This window comes from Pan troglodytes, chromosome 2, assembly GCF_028858775.2.
Source record: "Pan troglodytes isolate AG18354 chromosome 2, NHGRI_mPanTro3-v2.0_pri, whole genome shotgun sequence".
Lineage (NCBI taxonomy): Eukaryota > Metazoa > Chordata > Mammalia > Primates > Hominidae > Pan > Pan troglodytes.
The window spans coordinates 55,623,863-55,638,232 of record NC_086015.1 but is presented as its reverse complement, the minus strand read 5'-3'; the positions used below and the strand labels follow the sequence as shown (position 1 = coordinate 55,638,232).

Genomic DNA, 14,370 nt, shown 5'->3' with positions numbered 1-14,370 from the left:
TACAGGTGCTTGACACCATGCCTGGCTTTTTTTTTTTTTTTTTTTTTTTGTAGTAGTAATGAGGTCTTCGCTATGTTGCCTAGGCTGGTCTCAAACTCCTGACTTCAACTGATCCTCCTGCCTCAGTGTCCCAAAGTGCTTGGATTACAGGCATAAGCCACTAGGCCCAGCCTCTCTACAAAAAGTTTTTTAAAAATTAGCTGGAGTGGTGGTATGCACCTGTAGTCCTAGGTACTTGGAGGCTAAGACAGGTGGATCCTTTCAGCCCAGGAGTTCAAGGCTACAGTGAGCTCTGTCTCTAAAAAGGAAGCACCACCCCAGACTTTACCTACTCTCCCTTTCTTCATAACACTTATACCTTCTGACATATTGTTTATATACTTGTTTACCATCTATCTCTACCTACTAAAATGAAAATCCCATGAGGAGAGGCATTTTTGTTCCCCATTCCCAATGCCCACGACAATGCCTGGCAAAGAGCAGGTGCTCAATAATTATTATTGAATGACTGGATGAATGTATCTCTTTCCCCTGCTGCTCTCGCACACTGTTATTGCTTTCCTAATGCCCCCTGGTCTGTTTGAGACTTGCCATTGTTTTAGGCAGTGATACTCATGGGGCTACACAGCTTTTTAAGCAACTTCGACTCCAAGCCAACTCTTAACTACCAGGTACCTAACTAACAAGAAATTAATTTCCACTAACACATTTGACAAAGTCTATTCTGATAGTCCTATAGATCATATGGTGATCTGTGGGCTGGAGAGTAGTCACGTAGATTCACAGACAGATGAATAACCTTATTCACTGAATGATAATGGTTCATCTAAAGGGAGATCTTTACCAAAGTGCCACTAAGTTCTATTCTCAGTTTTATCCTATTCCATTTTTTCCCCATGATGTGGATAGTCAGTAGTCTGACGGAATTCATTATCTAAGCAAAATGAAAGCACATGCCCCACAAAGACTTGTACATGAATGTTCATAGTGGTCTTATTTGTAATTGAAAACAAAAATAAAAAAACAATGCCCTGGGCCAAAAAAAAAAAAAAAGAAAGAAAACGAAGCTGGGTGTGGTGGCTCACGTCTTTAATCCCAGCATTTTGGGATGCAAAGGCAGGCGGATCACTTGAGGTCAGGAGTTCAAGACCAGCCTGGCCAACATGGTGAAACCGCGTCTCTATTAAAAATACAAAAACTTAGCTGGGCATGGTGGCAGGCGCCTACAATCCTGGCAACTCAGGGGGCTGAGGCAGAGGTTGCAGTAAGCCGAGATCGCACCACTGCACTCCAGCCTGGCGACAGGGCAAGACTCTTTCTCGAAAAAAAAACAACAAAAAAACAAAAAAACACATGAAATGGATAAACAAATTGGGATACATATCCATAAAGTGGAATACTACTGAGTAATGAAAGGGAATGAGCTATTCAAACATACAAGAATGAATCTCTGGCTGGGCGTGGTGGCAAATGCCTGTAATCCTAGCACTTTGGGAGGCCGAGGAGGGCAGATTATCTGATGTCGGGAGTTCAAGATCAGCCTGGCCAACATGGTGAAACCCCGTCTCTACTAAAAAATATAAAAAATTAGGCCAGGCGCGGTGGCTCACGTCTGTAATCCCAGCACTTTGGGAGGCTGAGGTGGGCGGATCACGAGGTCACAAATTCGAGACCAGCCTAACCAACATGGTGAAACCCCATCTCTACTAAAAATACAAAAATTAGCAGGGCGTGGTGGCACGTGCGTGTAACCCCAGCTACTCAGAAGGCTGAGGCAGGAGAATTCCTTGAACCCCTGAGGCAGAGGTTGCAGTGAGCCAAGATCACGCTATTGCACTCCAGCCTGGGGGACATAGCGAGACTCCCTCTCAAAAAAAAAAAAAAAAAAAAAAAAAGCCGGGCGCAGTGGTTCATGCCTGTAATCTCAGCACTTTGGGAGGCTGAGGCGGGTGGATCACGAGGTCAGGAGTTCAAGACCAGCCTGGCCAAAATGGTGAAACCTCCTCTCTACTAAAGATTAAAAAAAAATTAGCCAGGCATGGTGATTAGTTAGTTAGGAAATACATTTATTTTAAAAATCATGTGTTCATAACAGTACTCTTAATTTCAGTTCTTCTATTCCATATCTGTATCTCCTCTGTCCCACAGTGAGAACCTTGTTTCCAACAGCATCAATACATTTACTTATTTGCCCAGTCCTACAATATACTCAAAATAGGTGGGTTTTGTTTTTGTTTTTGTTTTTTTGAGATGGAGTCTCACTGTCACTGAGGCTGGAGTACAGTGGCACGATCTTGGCTCACTGCAACCTCCGCCTCCTGGGTTCAAGCGATTCTCCTGTCTCAGCCACCCGAATTGCTGGGATTACAGGTGCATGCCACCACACCCGGCTAATTTTTGTATTTTTAGTAGAGACAGGGTTTCACGATATTGGTCAGGCTTGTCTCTGACTCCTGACCTCACGTGATCTATGCGCCTTGGCCTCCCAAAGTACTGAGATTACAGGCGTGAGCCACCGCACACAGCCTCAAAATAGTTTCAAATAGTTTCATTACAAACAATAAATCTAAGTAAAGATCAAGGTTTTACTTCATTTTTTTGAGACAGAGTCTCACTCTGTCACCAAGGCTGGAGTGCAGTGGCATGATCACAGCTCACTGCAGTCTTGACCTCCCAGACTCAATGAGTCTTCCTGCCTCAGCCTCCTGAGTAGCTTGGACTACAGCTGTACACCATGCCTGGATAATTTTTAAATTTTTTGTAGTGATGGAGTCTCATTATTTTGTTCAGGCCGGTCTTGAACTCCTGGGCTCAATGGATTCTCCTGCCTTGGACTCCCAAAGTGCTAAGATTATAGGTGTAAGCCATTGTGGCCAGCTCTAAGATTTTTCTTTTTTTACAGTACTTTTTTCCATATAATATGTCCCACTGAAGCTATATAGACAAGAGTACTATATTAAAAGTTACTTGGGGCCAGGTGCGGTGGCTCACGCCTGTAATCTCAGCACTTTGGGAGGCCGAGGCAGGCGGATCACAAGGTCAGGAGTTCGAGACCAGCCTGGCCAGCATGGTGAAACCCCGTCTCTACTAAAAATATACTAAAAATACAAAAATTAGCCAGGCATGGTAGCAGGTGCCCATAGTCAGTCCCAGCTACTTGGGAGGCTGAGGCAGGATAATCACTGGAACCCAGGAGGTGGAGGTTGCAGTGATCCGAGATCATGCCACTGCACTCCAGCCTGGGTGACGGTGAGGCTCCGTCTCAAAAAAAAATAAAAAATAAAAAAGTTACTTGGGGCCAGGCACAGTAGCTCATGCCTGTAATCCCATCACTTTGGGAGGCTGAGGCGGGTGGATCACTTCAGGCCAGGAGTTTGAGACTAGCCTGGTCAACATTGTGAAATCCCATTTCTACTATCTGGTTGTTGCAAAAGTAATTGCGGTTTTTGCCCTTTTTTTTTTTTTTTTTGGTAAAAAATACAAAAATTAGCCGGGTGTGGTGGGGTACACCTACAATCTCAGCAATCTCAGCTACTCAGGAGGCTGAGGCAGGAGAATTGCTTGAACCTGGGAGACAGAGGCTGTAGTAAGCCAAGACTGAGCCACTGCACTCCAGCCTGGGTGACAGAGCATGAGACTCTGTCTCAAAAAAAAGAAAAGAAAAGAAAAGCTACTTGGATTATTTTTTTTCACATTTTTCCCACCTTTATTCAGGTTTGATTGTATACTATTTATATAAAACTAATAAAAATCAAGATAATGATCATGTGTCACCCCTGAAAGTTTTTCTTATGCCGCTTTAAAGTCCTTCTCTCCTCTCTCTGCCCCTAATCCTATCCCTAGAAAAGCACTAAGCTGCTTTCTGTCATTAAGGATTGGTTTGTATTTTCTAGACTTTTAATATAAATGGAATCACATGATGTATTCTCTCTTGCTCTCTCACTCTCTTTTGGAAAAACTCTAAAACCATGTTTTTCCTCTGCTCTCACACCACTACAACAACAATCATCACCACAGAAGACTTCTAGTGACCAAATGTGTGGGGATTTCTCCCCACCACCAAGCGACCAATTAATTCTGCAGTAGGTATCAGCTAGGTGTCCTCCAAATCAATTCTAACACTGTCTACCTGGAAATTATGTCAGATAGTGTCAGATCCATTTAAGTGCTCAGTCACAAGACTGCCCCCCGACGCACACCAGTTGATAGGCTTCATGTTGGGGTTCCCATGAACCCCTCTTTGGGTTCAATTAATTTGCTGGAACCACTCACAGAACTCAGAGAAATGTTTACTGGTTTATTATAAAGGATACAGATGAGGAGATGCTAGGGTAAGGGATGGGGGAAGGGGTGCAGAGCTTCCATACCCTCCCTTTGTGTGACACCCTCCAGAAACCTCCGCATGTTCAGCTATCCATAAGCTCTCCAAACTCAGTCCTCTAGGGTTTTTTGTTTGTTGGAGACAGAGTCTCGCTCTGTCACCCAGGCTATAGTGCAGTGGTACAATCTTGGCTCACTGCAGTCTCTGCCCCCTGGGTTCAAGCAATTCTCCTGCCTCAGCCTCCCGAGTAGCTGGGATTACAGGCGTGCACCACCATGCCCAGCTAATTTTTGTATTTTTTAGTAGAGACAGGGTTTCACCATATTGACCAGGCTGGTCTCGAACTCCTGGCCTCAGGTGATCCTCCCTCCTCAGCCTCCCAAAAGTGCTGTGATCCCCAAGCGCTGGGATTACAGGCGTGAGCCACCGCACCCATCCCCTCTAGGATTTTTATGGAAGCTTCACGTCAGTATTACTTCCCCCAGCATATGAGTGGGACCCTCTCTGGAATGAGGGTCTTATGACCCATAATTAGAAAGGAGGGTTTGGAATTTTAGAGTCCTGCCTTGGGGCAGGTAAAAGGATGGCAGGAGTAGGTCAGAGAGATTCTGTTTCCTGAGGTCTCCCCCTGAGGCCTAACACATGCACCATTATAACAAAAGACTGTAACAAAGACTATGGGAGTTATAAGCCAAATATATATATATATATATATATATATATATATATATATATATATATATATATATATATATAACGGGTATTTTAGGCTTAATACCACATTCTTTCTTATTCTCTCTCTCACTCTCTTGCTCTTTTTCTTTCTCTCTCTCTCAGGAGTTCTGGCTTTCACTCAGCATAATTATTTTGATATTCATTCTTTTTTTTTTTTTTTGAGACAAAGTCTCGCTCTGTAGCCCAGGCTGGAGTGCAGTGGCGTGATCTCGGCTCACCGCAACCTCCGCCTCCCAGGTTTAAGCGATTCTCCTGCCTCAGCCTCCAGAGTACCTGGGATTACAGGTGAGCACCACTGCATTCTGTCACCCAGGCTGGAGTGCAATGGCACAATCTCGGCTCGCTGCAACCACTGCCTCACGAGTTCAAGCGATCCTCGTTCTTCAGCCTCCCAAGTAGCTGGGACTACAGACGTGGGCCACCATACCCAGCTAAGTTTTGTATTTTTAGTAGAGATGGGGTTTTTCCATGTTGGCCAGGCTGGTCTCTAACTCCTGACCTCAGGTGAACCACCTGCCTTGGCCTCCCAAGGTGCTGGAGTTACAGGCATGAGCCACCGCACCCAGCCAAAATAGCTTATTTCATCTCAAAAAACGTATGTGAATTTTGATTTCTATGTCATAATTTTCATTATAAAAAACATTTAAATTCCTTACCAGTTAAAGTGCCGAACCTCCTAACCTTGACACCACTTCACCAATCTTCCAGTAAAACTGACATTCTAACAAGTTTGTCAAGTTCATCCTAAAGCTCCATAAACTCCCAGTTACCCCCAACCACAAATGGAGGAACTAAGTTTGGAAATAAAACTCTTTGGCAAGCAGTCATTCTTAGAATAATCAGTAAGTTACTTATGTCTGTAGTTTCTGACCTGGACTTTGATTTGTTATAAAATTCTTGAGAAAAGCCCTACGGTTTTGTGTTTTTTCTTCATTGTTTTTTTTTTTTTAAATGAAGTCTTGCTCTTGTCCCCCAGGCTGGAGTGCAATAGCGCGATCTCGGCTCACTGTAACCTCCGCCTCCTGGGTTCAAGCAATTCTCCTGTCTCAGCCTCCCAAGTAGCTGGGATTACAGGCGCCTGCCACCACGCCCGGCTAATTTTTGTATTTTTAGTAGAAATGGGGTTTCACCATGTTGGCCAGGCTGGTCTCGAACTCCTGACCTCAACTGATCCGCCCGCCTCGGCCTCCCAAAGTGTTGGGATTATAGGCGTGAGCCACTGCACCCGGGCAAGAAAAGCCCTACTCTTGTCTTAGCTGAACATGGCTGTCCACAACGTAGGCCAAACAATTTGGATGAGCAGTGTGTTCTCAGAAGAAAAGGATGGTGGTGGCTCAGGATACCTTCTTGGAGAACCAAAGACCAAAGAAACTCAGCACAGGTAATAAAGTAAAAGCACTGGAGGAAAAGAACTGGGACATCCGGTTTTTCCTTGCAAATATTCACATAAGAAAAAGGGTAGCCTAAAAGAAATGCAAGTGGTAGTGGGAAGGGGAATCTCATTATTAACTAAGATTTGACATATATCTAGAAAATAGCTGAAATTTTGGAGTGAAACTAGGAACTGGATCCATAAATCTGAATGAATAAGAAACATGAAGCTCTTGTTAAACAAAGAAAACATATTAAATTCTAAGACTCTCCTTTACCCTCCAATCTTTAGTGCATATTCAAGCCCAGGTTTCTTCTTGTTATTTTTCTCCCATGTTTCTCTGCTGCAGGAGGACAAGAAACTACTTTGGAGAAATAATATTAGGATTTTTGCCATTTGTACAGACTGAAAGACCCTTGGACATCTCTCTTGGTCTGGGCTCCCTATCACATACAGTTGACAGAGCCATCAACCATTAAGTAAGAGTCTACTGCAGGCTTAAAGAGTGAAGTAAGGCCGGGAGCGGTGGCTCACGCCTGTAATTCCAGCACTTTGGGAGGCCGAGGTGGGTGGATCACTTGAGGTCAGGAGTTTGAGACCAGCCCAGCCAACATGGTGAAACCCATCTCTACTAAAAATACAAAAATTAGTTGGGTGTGGTGGTGTGTGCTGTAATCCCAGCTACTCGGGAGGCTGAGGCAGGAGAATCACTTGAACCTGGGAGGCGGAGGTTGCAGTGAGCCGAGATCCTGCCACTGTACTCCAGCCTGGATAACAGAGTGAGACTCTGTCTCAAAAACAAACCCAAAAAACAAAAACAGTGAAGTGACATCAAGGAAATAAATGTGCCAATGAACCAGCAATACACTGGAAAATCCCTTTACAAAACCATGAAAACATAGGACTCTACCTGCGACATGTATCCAACCATTCCACACTTTCACATCCACTGGAACATACATTAAGCAGCAACTGGAAATAAACTTTTTAAAATAAAGACTGGATTATTCCAGGAGTTCCCTTCATCTAAATATTCCAAAGTACCTCATGTGGGGGAATAGACTGGACCTGAACCTAAGCTAGAAGAAAATATGGAGCCCCAAAACCATTACCAGGCCAAGTGTGGTGGCTCACGCTTGTTATCCCAGCACTTTGGGAGACTGAAGCAGGCAGATTGCTTGAGCCCAGAAGTTCCAGACCAGCCTGGGCAACATGGCAAAACCCTGTCTCTGCAAAAAAAAAAAAAAAATTTGCTAGACCGGGCGCAGTGGCTCATGCCTGTAATCCTAGCACTTTGGGAGGCTAAGGTAGGAGGACTGCTTAAGGCCAGGAGTTCAAGAGCAGCCTGGCAACATAGAGAGACCCTGTGTCTATTTTTTAAAAAAATTTAAAAGCCTGTAATCCCAGCAGTTTGGGAGGCTGAGGTGGGTGGATCATTTGAGGTCAGAAGTTCGAGATCAGCCTAGCCAACATGGTGAAACCCCGGCTCTACTAAAAAAAAACACTTACACACAAAAATTAGCCAGGCATAGTGGCACATGCCTGTAATCCCAACTACTCAGGAGGCTGAGGTAGGAGAATCGCTTGAACCTGGGAGGCAGAGGTTGCAGTGAGCTGAGATAGCTCCACTGTACTCCAGCCCAGGCAACAGAGTGAGACTCCATCTCAAAATAAAATAAAATAATAATTTTTAAAAAATTTTAAAAATTAGCTGGGCATGGTGACGCACACCTGTAGTCTCAGCTACCTGGGAGGCTAAGGTGGGAGGACCACCTGACCCTGGGGTGCTGCAGTGAGTCGTGATCACGCCACTGCACTCCAGCCTGGGTGATCCTGGGTGAGACCCTGTCTCAAAAAAAAAAAAAAAGAAGACTGAATGAATGAAAGAAAGAAAAACTATTATATAAGGAAAGCCAATCCCAGAGGTATCAAATTTTGAACCCCTACCTTTAATAACAACAGACCCTAAACGTGTTAACACCCAACTTTCCCTACCATTCTGAAAGAACAGAGAAAGCTAAGGACAGATATCAGGAGAAAAGAAAAAGAGGGGGATGAAAAACCAAATCCAAAATGTCTCACAACATGTCATGGGTCCTTTAACATGTTATAAACAAAAAACACTACCTTCTCCTCACTTGAAGGTTGGTTTGAAGACAAAGTCATGGTGCTGTTCTCCAACAGCCAAACCTCCGTGTTCTATAATAACCAGTTCTTGCACTACTATCCCACTACTCAACATACAAAGGTCAGTATCAAGGAGGAAACAATGGCCTGACTTATTGTACCAAAGCCAAAAATATCTTTCACTCCCCCATCCACTCCCTATCCTGTTCATCCCACCTTTGTAAAAGATCTCATAATCTTCCTGGGCTTTTACCCATCCCTCTTCAATCTGCCCTACAAATCCAGTAAGTCACCAAGTCCTATAAAATCCAGTGCAACAAGTCTGACCATTTACTCCTCTTGTGTGATCGACTGACACAAACAGTTCTAATCCTCATTACCCTTTCCCATAGAGTTCTACTACAGACCTAACTGATCCTCCCTGTCTACAGGCCATGTCTTTGATACAGTGCTAGAGTACCATTCCTGAAGTCAAAGGTCTAACATTCCTGAAGTCAAAGGTCTGATGGATGCTCCTCAGTAAAAGTGCCCATCGGCCAGGCACGGTGGCTCATGTCTGTAAGCCCAGCACTTTGGGAGGCTGAGGCGTGTGGATTAATTGAGTTCATGTGTTTGAGACCAGCCTGGCCAACATGGTAAAACTCTGTCTCTACTGAAAATACAAAAAATTAGCAGGATGTGGTGGCGCGTGCCTGTAGTCCCAGCTACTCAGGAGGCTGAGGCAGGAGAATCGCTTGAACCTGGGAAGTGAAGGTTGCAGTGAGCCGAGATTGTGCCACCAGCCTGGATGACAGAGCGAGACTCCGTCAAAAAAAAAAAAAGCGCCCATCAATTCCATGTTGCCTATAAAACAAATTCTAAACTACTCCATGATCTAACCATAGGTCATCTCTCCAGTCTCACTCTGGTGATTCCCCCTCTTGTGTCCAGTGCATTAACAAATAAGACGGCTCATCATTCCTTAGCATTTGCCATACGTTCCCTTCTACTTTGCCTTATACCTCCTGTTACTTCTAACTGTCCTTCCACCTCTGCTCAACAATAATTAACAATCACCTTCTTCCCTCAAAGCAGAAACTAGGAAAGAAAGCAAACATATCACAGGAAAGGCGATTATAAGAATCTATGGTCTCAGAAGCAGCATTGGTTTGAAAAAGGAGCAATGCCTTGAAGACCAAAAGTCCAGCTTTGCCACTTTCTTGCTAAGTTATACTGAGTAAGCCACTCACCTTTCTGAGCCCCAGTTTCCCCATCTGTAAAATGTATCTACCCTACCTAACATACAAGATTATCCAGACAATTAAGTATGGGCCGGGCACAGTGGTTCATGCCTGTAATCCCAGCACTTTGGGAGGCCAAGGCAGGAGGATCACCTGAAGTCAGGAGTTTGAGACCAGCCTGGCCAACATGGTGAAACTCTGTCTCTACTAAACACAAAAACTTAGCCAGGCATAGTGGTGCATGCCTGTAATTCCAGCTACTACTCGGGAGGCTGAGGTGGGAGAACTGCTTGAACTCAGGAGGTGGAGGTTGCAGTGAGCTGAGATCATGCCACTGCACTCCAGCCTGGGCAAAAGAGCAAGACTCCATCTCAAAAAAAAAAAAAAAAGAAAAAGAAAAAAGAAAGACAAGTATGATAAAGTGTGTCAAAATGCTTATGGGGGGATGGAGCTAAAGCTTACAGGGAAAATTATACCTTTAAATGCTTATATATAAAAAAATCTAAAAATTAATAAGCTACGCACATTCTTAAGAAGTTTTAAAGAAAGCTTTAAATACTTACATAGAAAAACATCTGAAAATTAATAAGCTACGCGCATTCCTAAGAAGTCTAAAAGAAAGGCAAAATAAACCCAAAAGAAACAGAAAATTAGAAAGTAGAAATTACAAAGAAAACAAACACAATACACCAAACCCAAAAGACAGTTTTTTGAAAAGAATAAGATTGTTCACATGCTTGTGTAAACTATGACAAACAATATAAAAGTAAGCTACGGTTATCCAGTAGAGATGAAACTTCAAAATAAAAAGGGCTGAAGTGGCCGGGCACAGTGGGTCACGCCTGTAATCCCAGCACTTTGGGAGGCCGAGACGGACGGATCACGAGGTCAGGAGATCGAGACCATTCTGGCTAACACGGTGAGACCCTGTCTCTACTAATAATACAAAAAATTAGCCAGGCATGGTGGTGGGCGCCTGTAGTCCCAGCTACTCAGGAGGCTGAGGCAGGAGAATGGCGTAAACCTGGGAGGAAGAGGTTGCAGTGAGCCGAGATCGCGCCACTGCACTCCAGCCTGGGCGACAGAGCAAGACTCCATCTCAAAAAAACATAAAAAAAAAAAAAAAAAAGGGGGGCTGAAGTAAGTTTCTTTTGTGAAATGGTTTCTCAGATCTCAGTACTATTGACATTTGGGACAGATAATTGTTGGGGTGAGCTAGGGGCTCTCCTATGCATTGTAGGATGTTTAATAGCATCCTCAGCCTCTATCCACAAGATGACAGTAGCATCCCCACCCCACCCCCAACAATCCTGACAACCAGTGTCTTCACACATTGTAAACTGTTCCCTAAGAAGCAAAATCATACCAGGTTGAGAACCACTGCTCTAAGAAAACAAAAGGGCCACATCACACTACACCAACTAAAACTAGATTATTCATAGCTATTCTTACTAGTAGAATAGCTAGCTGCTCTGCCCATGACTACGGGATGGCAGCAAGGACAAGACTAAAGAAATAGGCAGGTTTTGGATTTTTCAGGAAAATTGCATAGAGTGCTCAACATGAGAGGAAAAGAAAAGCTTTAGGCCGGGCGTGGATCACGCCTGTAATCCCAGCACTTTGGGAAGCCGAGGCAGGTGAATCACCTGAGGTCAGGAGTTCAAGACCAGCCTGGCCAAAATGGTGAAACCCTGTCTCTACTAAAAATACAAAAATTAGCTGGGCATGGTGGCAGGCACCTGTAATCTCAGCTACTCAGGAGGTTGAGGCAGGAGAATTGCTAGAACCTGGGAGGCGGAGGTTGCAGTGAGCCGAGATCGCGCCATTGCACTCCAGCCAGGGCCAACAAAAGAAAAAAAGAAAAGCTTTAAGAGGTAAAATAGGGTCAAAGACACCACAAGTAACAGAAGTATCACTTTTATTTTTGTGGCTCTAACACTGTAGTGAAATATAAAAATGGTCCTTGAGTCAAATTCCAAGAAGTCAGTTAACCTAGCAGAGTACAGCAGGACATAGGGCCTAATGGAACGTTTGTTTATCACTCTGAACTTCAATAAAAATGAGTCATTTTAAAATTTTAAAAAAGTATTTAAGGCCGGGCATGGTGGCTCACCCCTGTAATCCCCAGCACTTTGGGAGGCCAAGGCGGGCAGATCACCTGAGGTTAGGAGTTCAAGAACAGCCTGACCAACATAGAGAAATCCCGTCTCTACTAAAAATACAAAATTAGCCAGGCATGGTGGCAGGCACATGTAATCCCAGCTACTCAGGAGGCTGAGGCAGGAGAAGCACTTGAACCGGGAGGTGAAGGTTGCAGTGAGCTAAGATGGCGCCATTCCACTCCAGCCTGGGCAACGAGCAAAACTCCATCTCAAAAAAAAAAAAAAAAAAAAAAACACCAAAACCAAATTGCACAGCTACATTATTCTGAGACAAATCACAATTAAATTCTTGTCATTTCTAAATAAATAATAGTAAAGTCCGCAGAAGCATATCATATAATTTTTGAATAATTAACAATTTTACAAGGAAAAGGGAAAAGAGAATTCCAAGAAGCCAACAGGGAAGATAGTGTGTATATATCCATTACACTCACCAGAAGCATCTAAAATCCAATCTAAACCTGATGGGAGTTCTAAGGGTGTCTGTAAATACAATTATGAGAACCCAATGATGAAAAGCAAAAAGTGATGCTGACACCTAGGGACTCTAACATCATCTCAGGAACAATGAGAGCCAAGCAAACATTACTGTCTTCCATTATTTCTATTCATTCTACTTTCTAGAAATGAGACTCCAACTGAATAAGCTAGCAACAGACAGCAAATGCTACTGGAGGGATAAAAGTGAATGGTCATTTCCCCGCAGAAATGGAGAGAGGCTTCTGGACAGTATAAAGGAGGGCAAACGGATTCCCAAGCCACATGACAGCTGTTAGGATGAATGAGAACTGAAGATAGTAAACATCAGCAAAGACAGAGGATCAGTGCTCATCCTCCTGGAATCTGGAGAACGGCAGGAGTACATTTTCCTACGTTCCTTCAGATTCAAGTAATTAGATGATCTAATGCAACGTTCAGTCCCACTAGGGGGTCTGTTATGAACAGACAAAAACCCTATTCCTCAGTCAGTAGGAAGCTTACAAACAACTAAATCCTATGCCATAAAAGGCTGGAATTAATTGAGAAGCCTTGTGGCTGGCCAAATAACCTAACATTAGACTGAACATTAAAAGTTCAATGCCATTTCAAGAAGCTGAGGGCAAAGGAAGGAGTGAGCTGAGCAAACCAAATAGAAGGCATCAAAAGGGGATCTACCAGCTATGGAGATGTAGTGCCCTCCCAGTAGGGGCAATTTATAGTCACTGGAATGGCCAAGAGGTAGCGCAGCACTGCAGGAGATGCAGTGAGCTTTCTGAAGTTGTGAATCTGTCTAAGAATCTCTGCCTGGACAATTCCCTCATGTACACACAAGCACAATTGTATGTATAATTTCAGAAAACTTACAGACCACTCACAGTTACCCTCACATCTACCTGAAGAGCCCATGGCCTCCAGACTGCAAAGTCTTACCATAGGAACTCTGCCATTGACTCCTCCATGACCTGGGCAAGTATGCAACACTCGAATCTCTGGACCTGAGTCCAAACATCTGTCAGAGACAAGCTAAAGGCTAAAGGTTCTTCCAGCAGTAAAACAAAGCTTATGTGGAGGAACAATAATCCATTTCCTAGGAATGAGCATCTGAATTCATTGCATCTCAGTTCCTAGTCTGTATCTTCCCACTATGGATGGCCTAAGAAATCTAACTGGAAACGCCAAGGTCTCCCAGCAAAAATTCCACTGGAGGAAAATATAAGGCAACTTCTGTCACTCAACAGAGCCCACTTACCATCCAGCAGGTCTTCTTCATCATCCCTGTCACACTCCTCCACTGCCACCTCCTCCTCCTCCTCCTCCTCTTCCGCATCCTCCAGCTCCACGTCCGGGTCCAGGTCTGGATCGCTCCCTGAGGCAGATTCGTCTGACATGGCTCCCAGAGGTCCTCAGTGGGCATTACCGACTCATGGTCCACTGCAGGGGTGCTAGGAGAGGATGAAAGGCATCAGAATCACCAAGGGTTTTGCTTAGGAACACAAGTCTTTCAAAGAAAAAAAATGCTAGCTGGGCACAGTGGCTCATGCCTGTAATCCCAGCACTTTGGGAGGTCAAGGTGGGTGGATCACTTGAGGTCAGGAGTTCGAGACCAGCCTGGCCAACATGGTGAAAACCCATCTCTACTAAAAATACAAAAGTTAGTCAGGCATGGTGGCACACACCTGTAATCCCAGCTACTCAGGTGGCTGAGGCATGAGAATTGCTTGAACCGGGGAGGCAGAGGTTGCAGTGAGCCAAGATGGCGCCACCGCATTCCAGCCTGAGCGACGAGGTGAGACTCTGTCTCCAAAAGAAAAACAAAGAAAAAAATGCTGAACATGAATTCCCCGGAACTTCTCTAAGCAAGGCAAGCTAACCGTATCCAAATCACCACCTTCCCTATGAGTGTTCTGGCTCTGAGACATGTTTTAGTGACTCTGCATAGCTCAAACATCTCTT

The 14,370-nt window shown here is 44.3% G+C and overlaps 1 protein-coding gene across 8 annotated transcripts in view; it reads right to left on the bottom strand.

The window, feature by feature from the left end:
- RAD54L2 (RAD54 like 2) overlaps nucleotides 1-14,370 on the bottom strand; it is a 127,385-nt gene that overhangs the window by 60,419 nt on the left and 52,596 nt on the right. For all 8 annotated transcript variants that reach the window (XM_009445560.5, XM_009445558.5, XM_054681911.2 and 5 more), the window contains one exon: nucleotides 13,667-13,859. In XM_009445560.5, coding sequence (XP_009443835.1) covers nucleotides 13,667-13,805 — 139 coding nt within the window. In that variant the 5' untranslated portion in view covers nucleotides 13,806-13,859. The remainder of the gene's footprint in view (nucleotides 1-13,666; nucleotides 13,860-14,370) is intronic.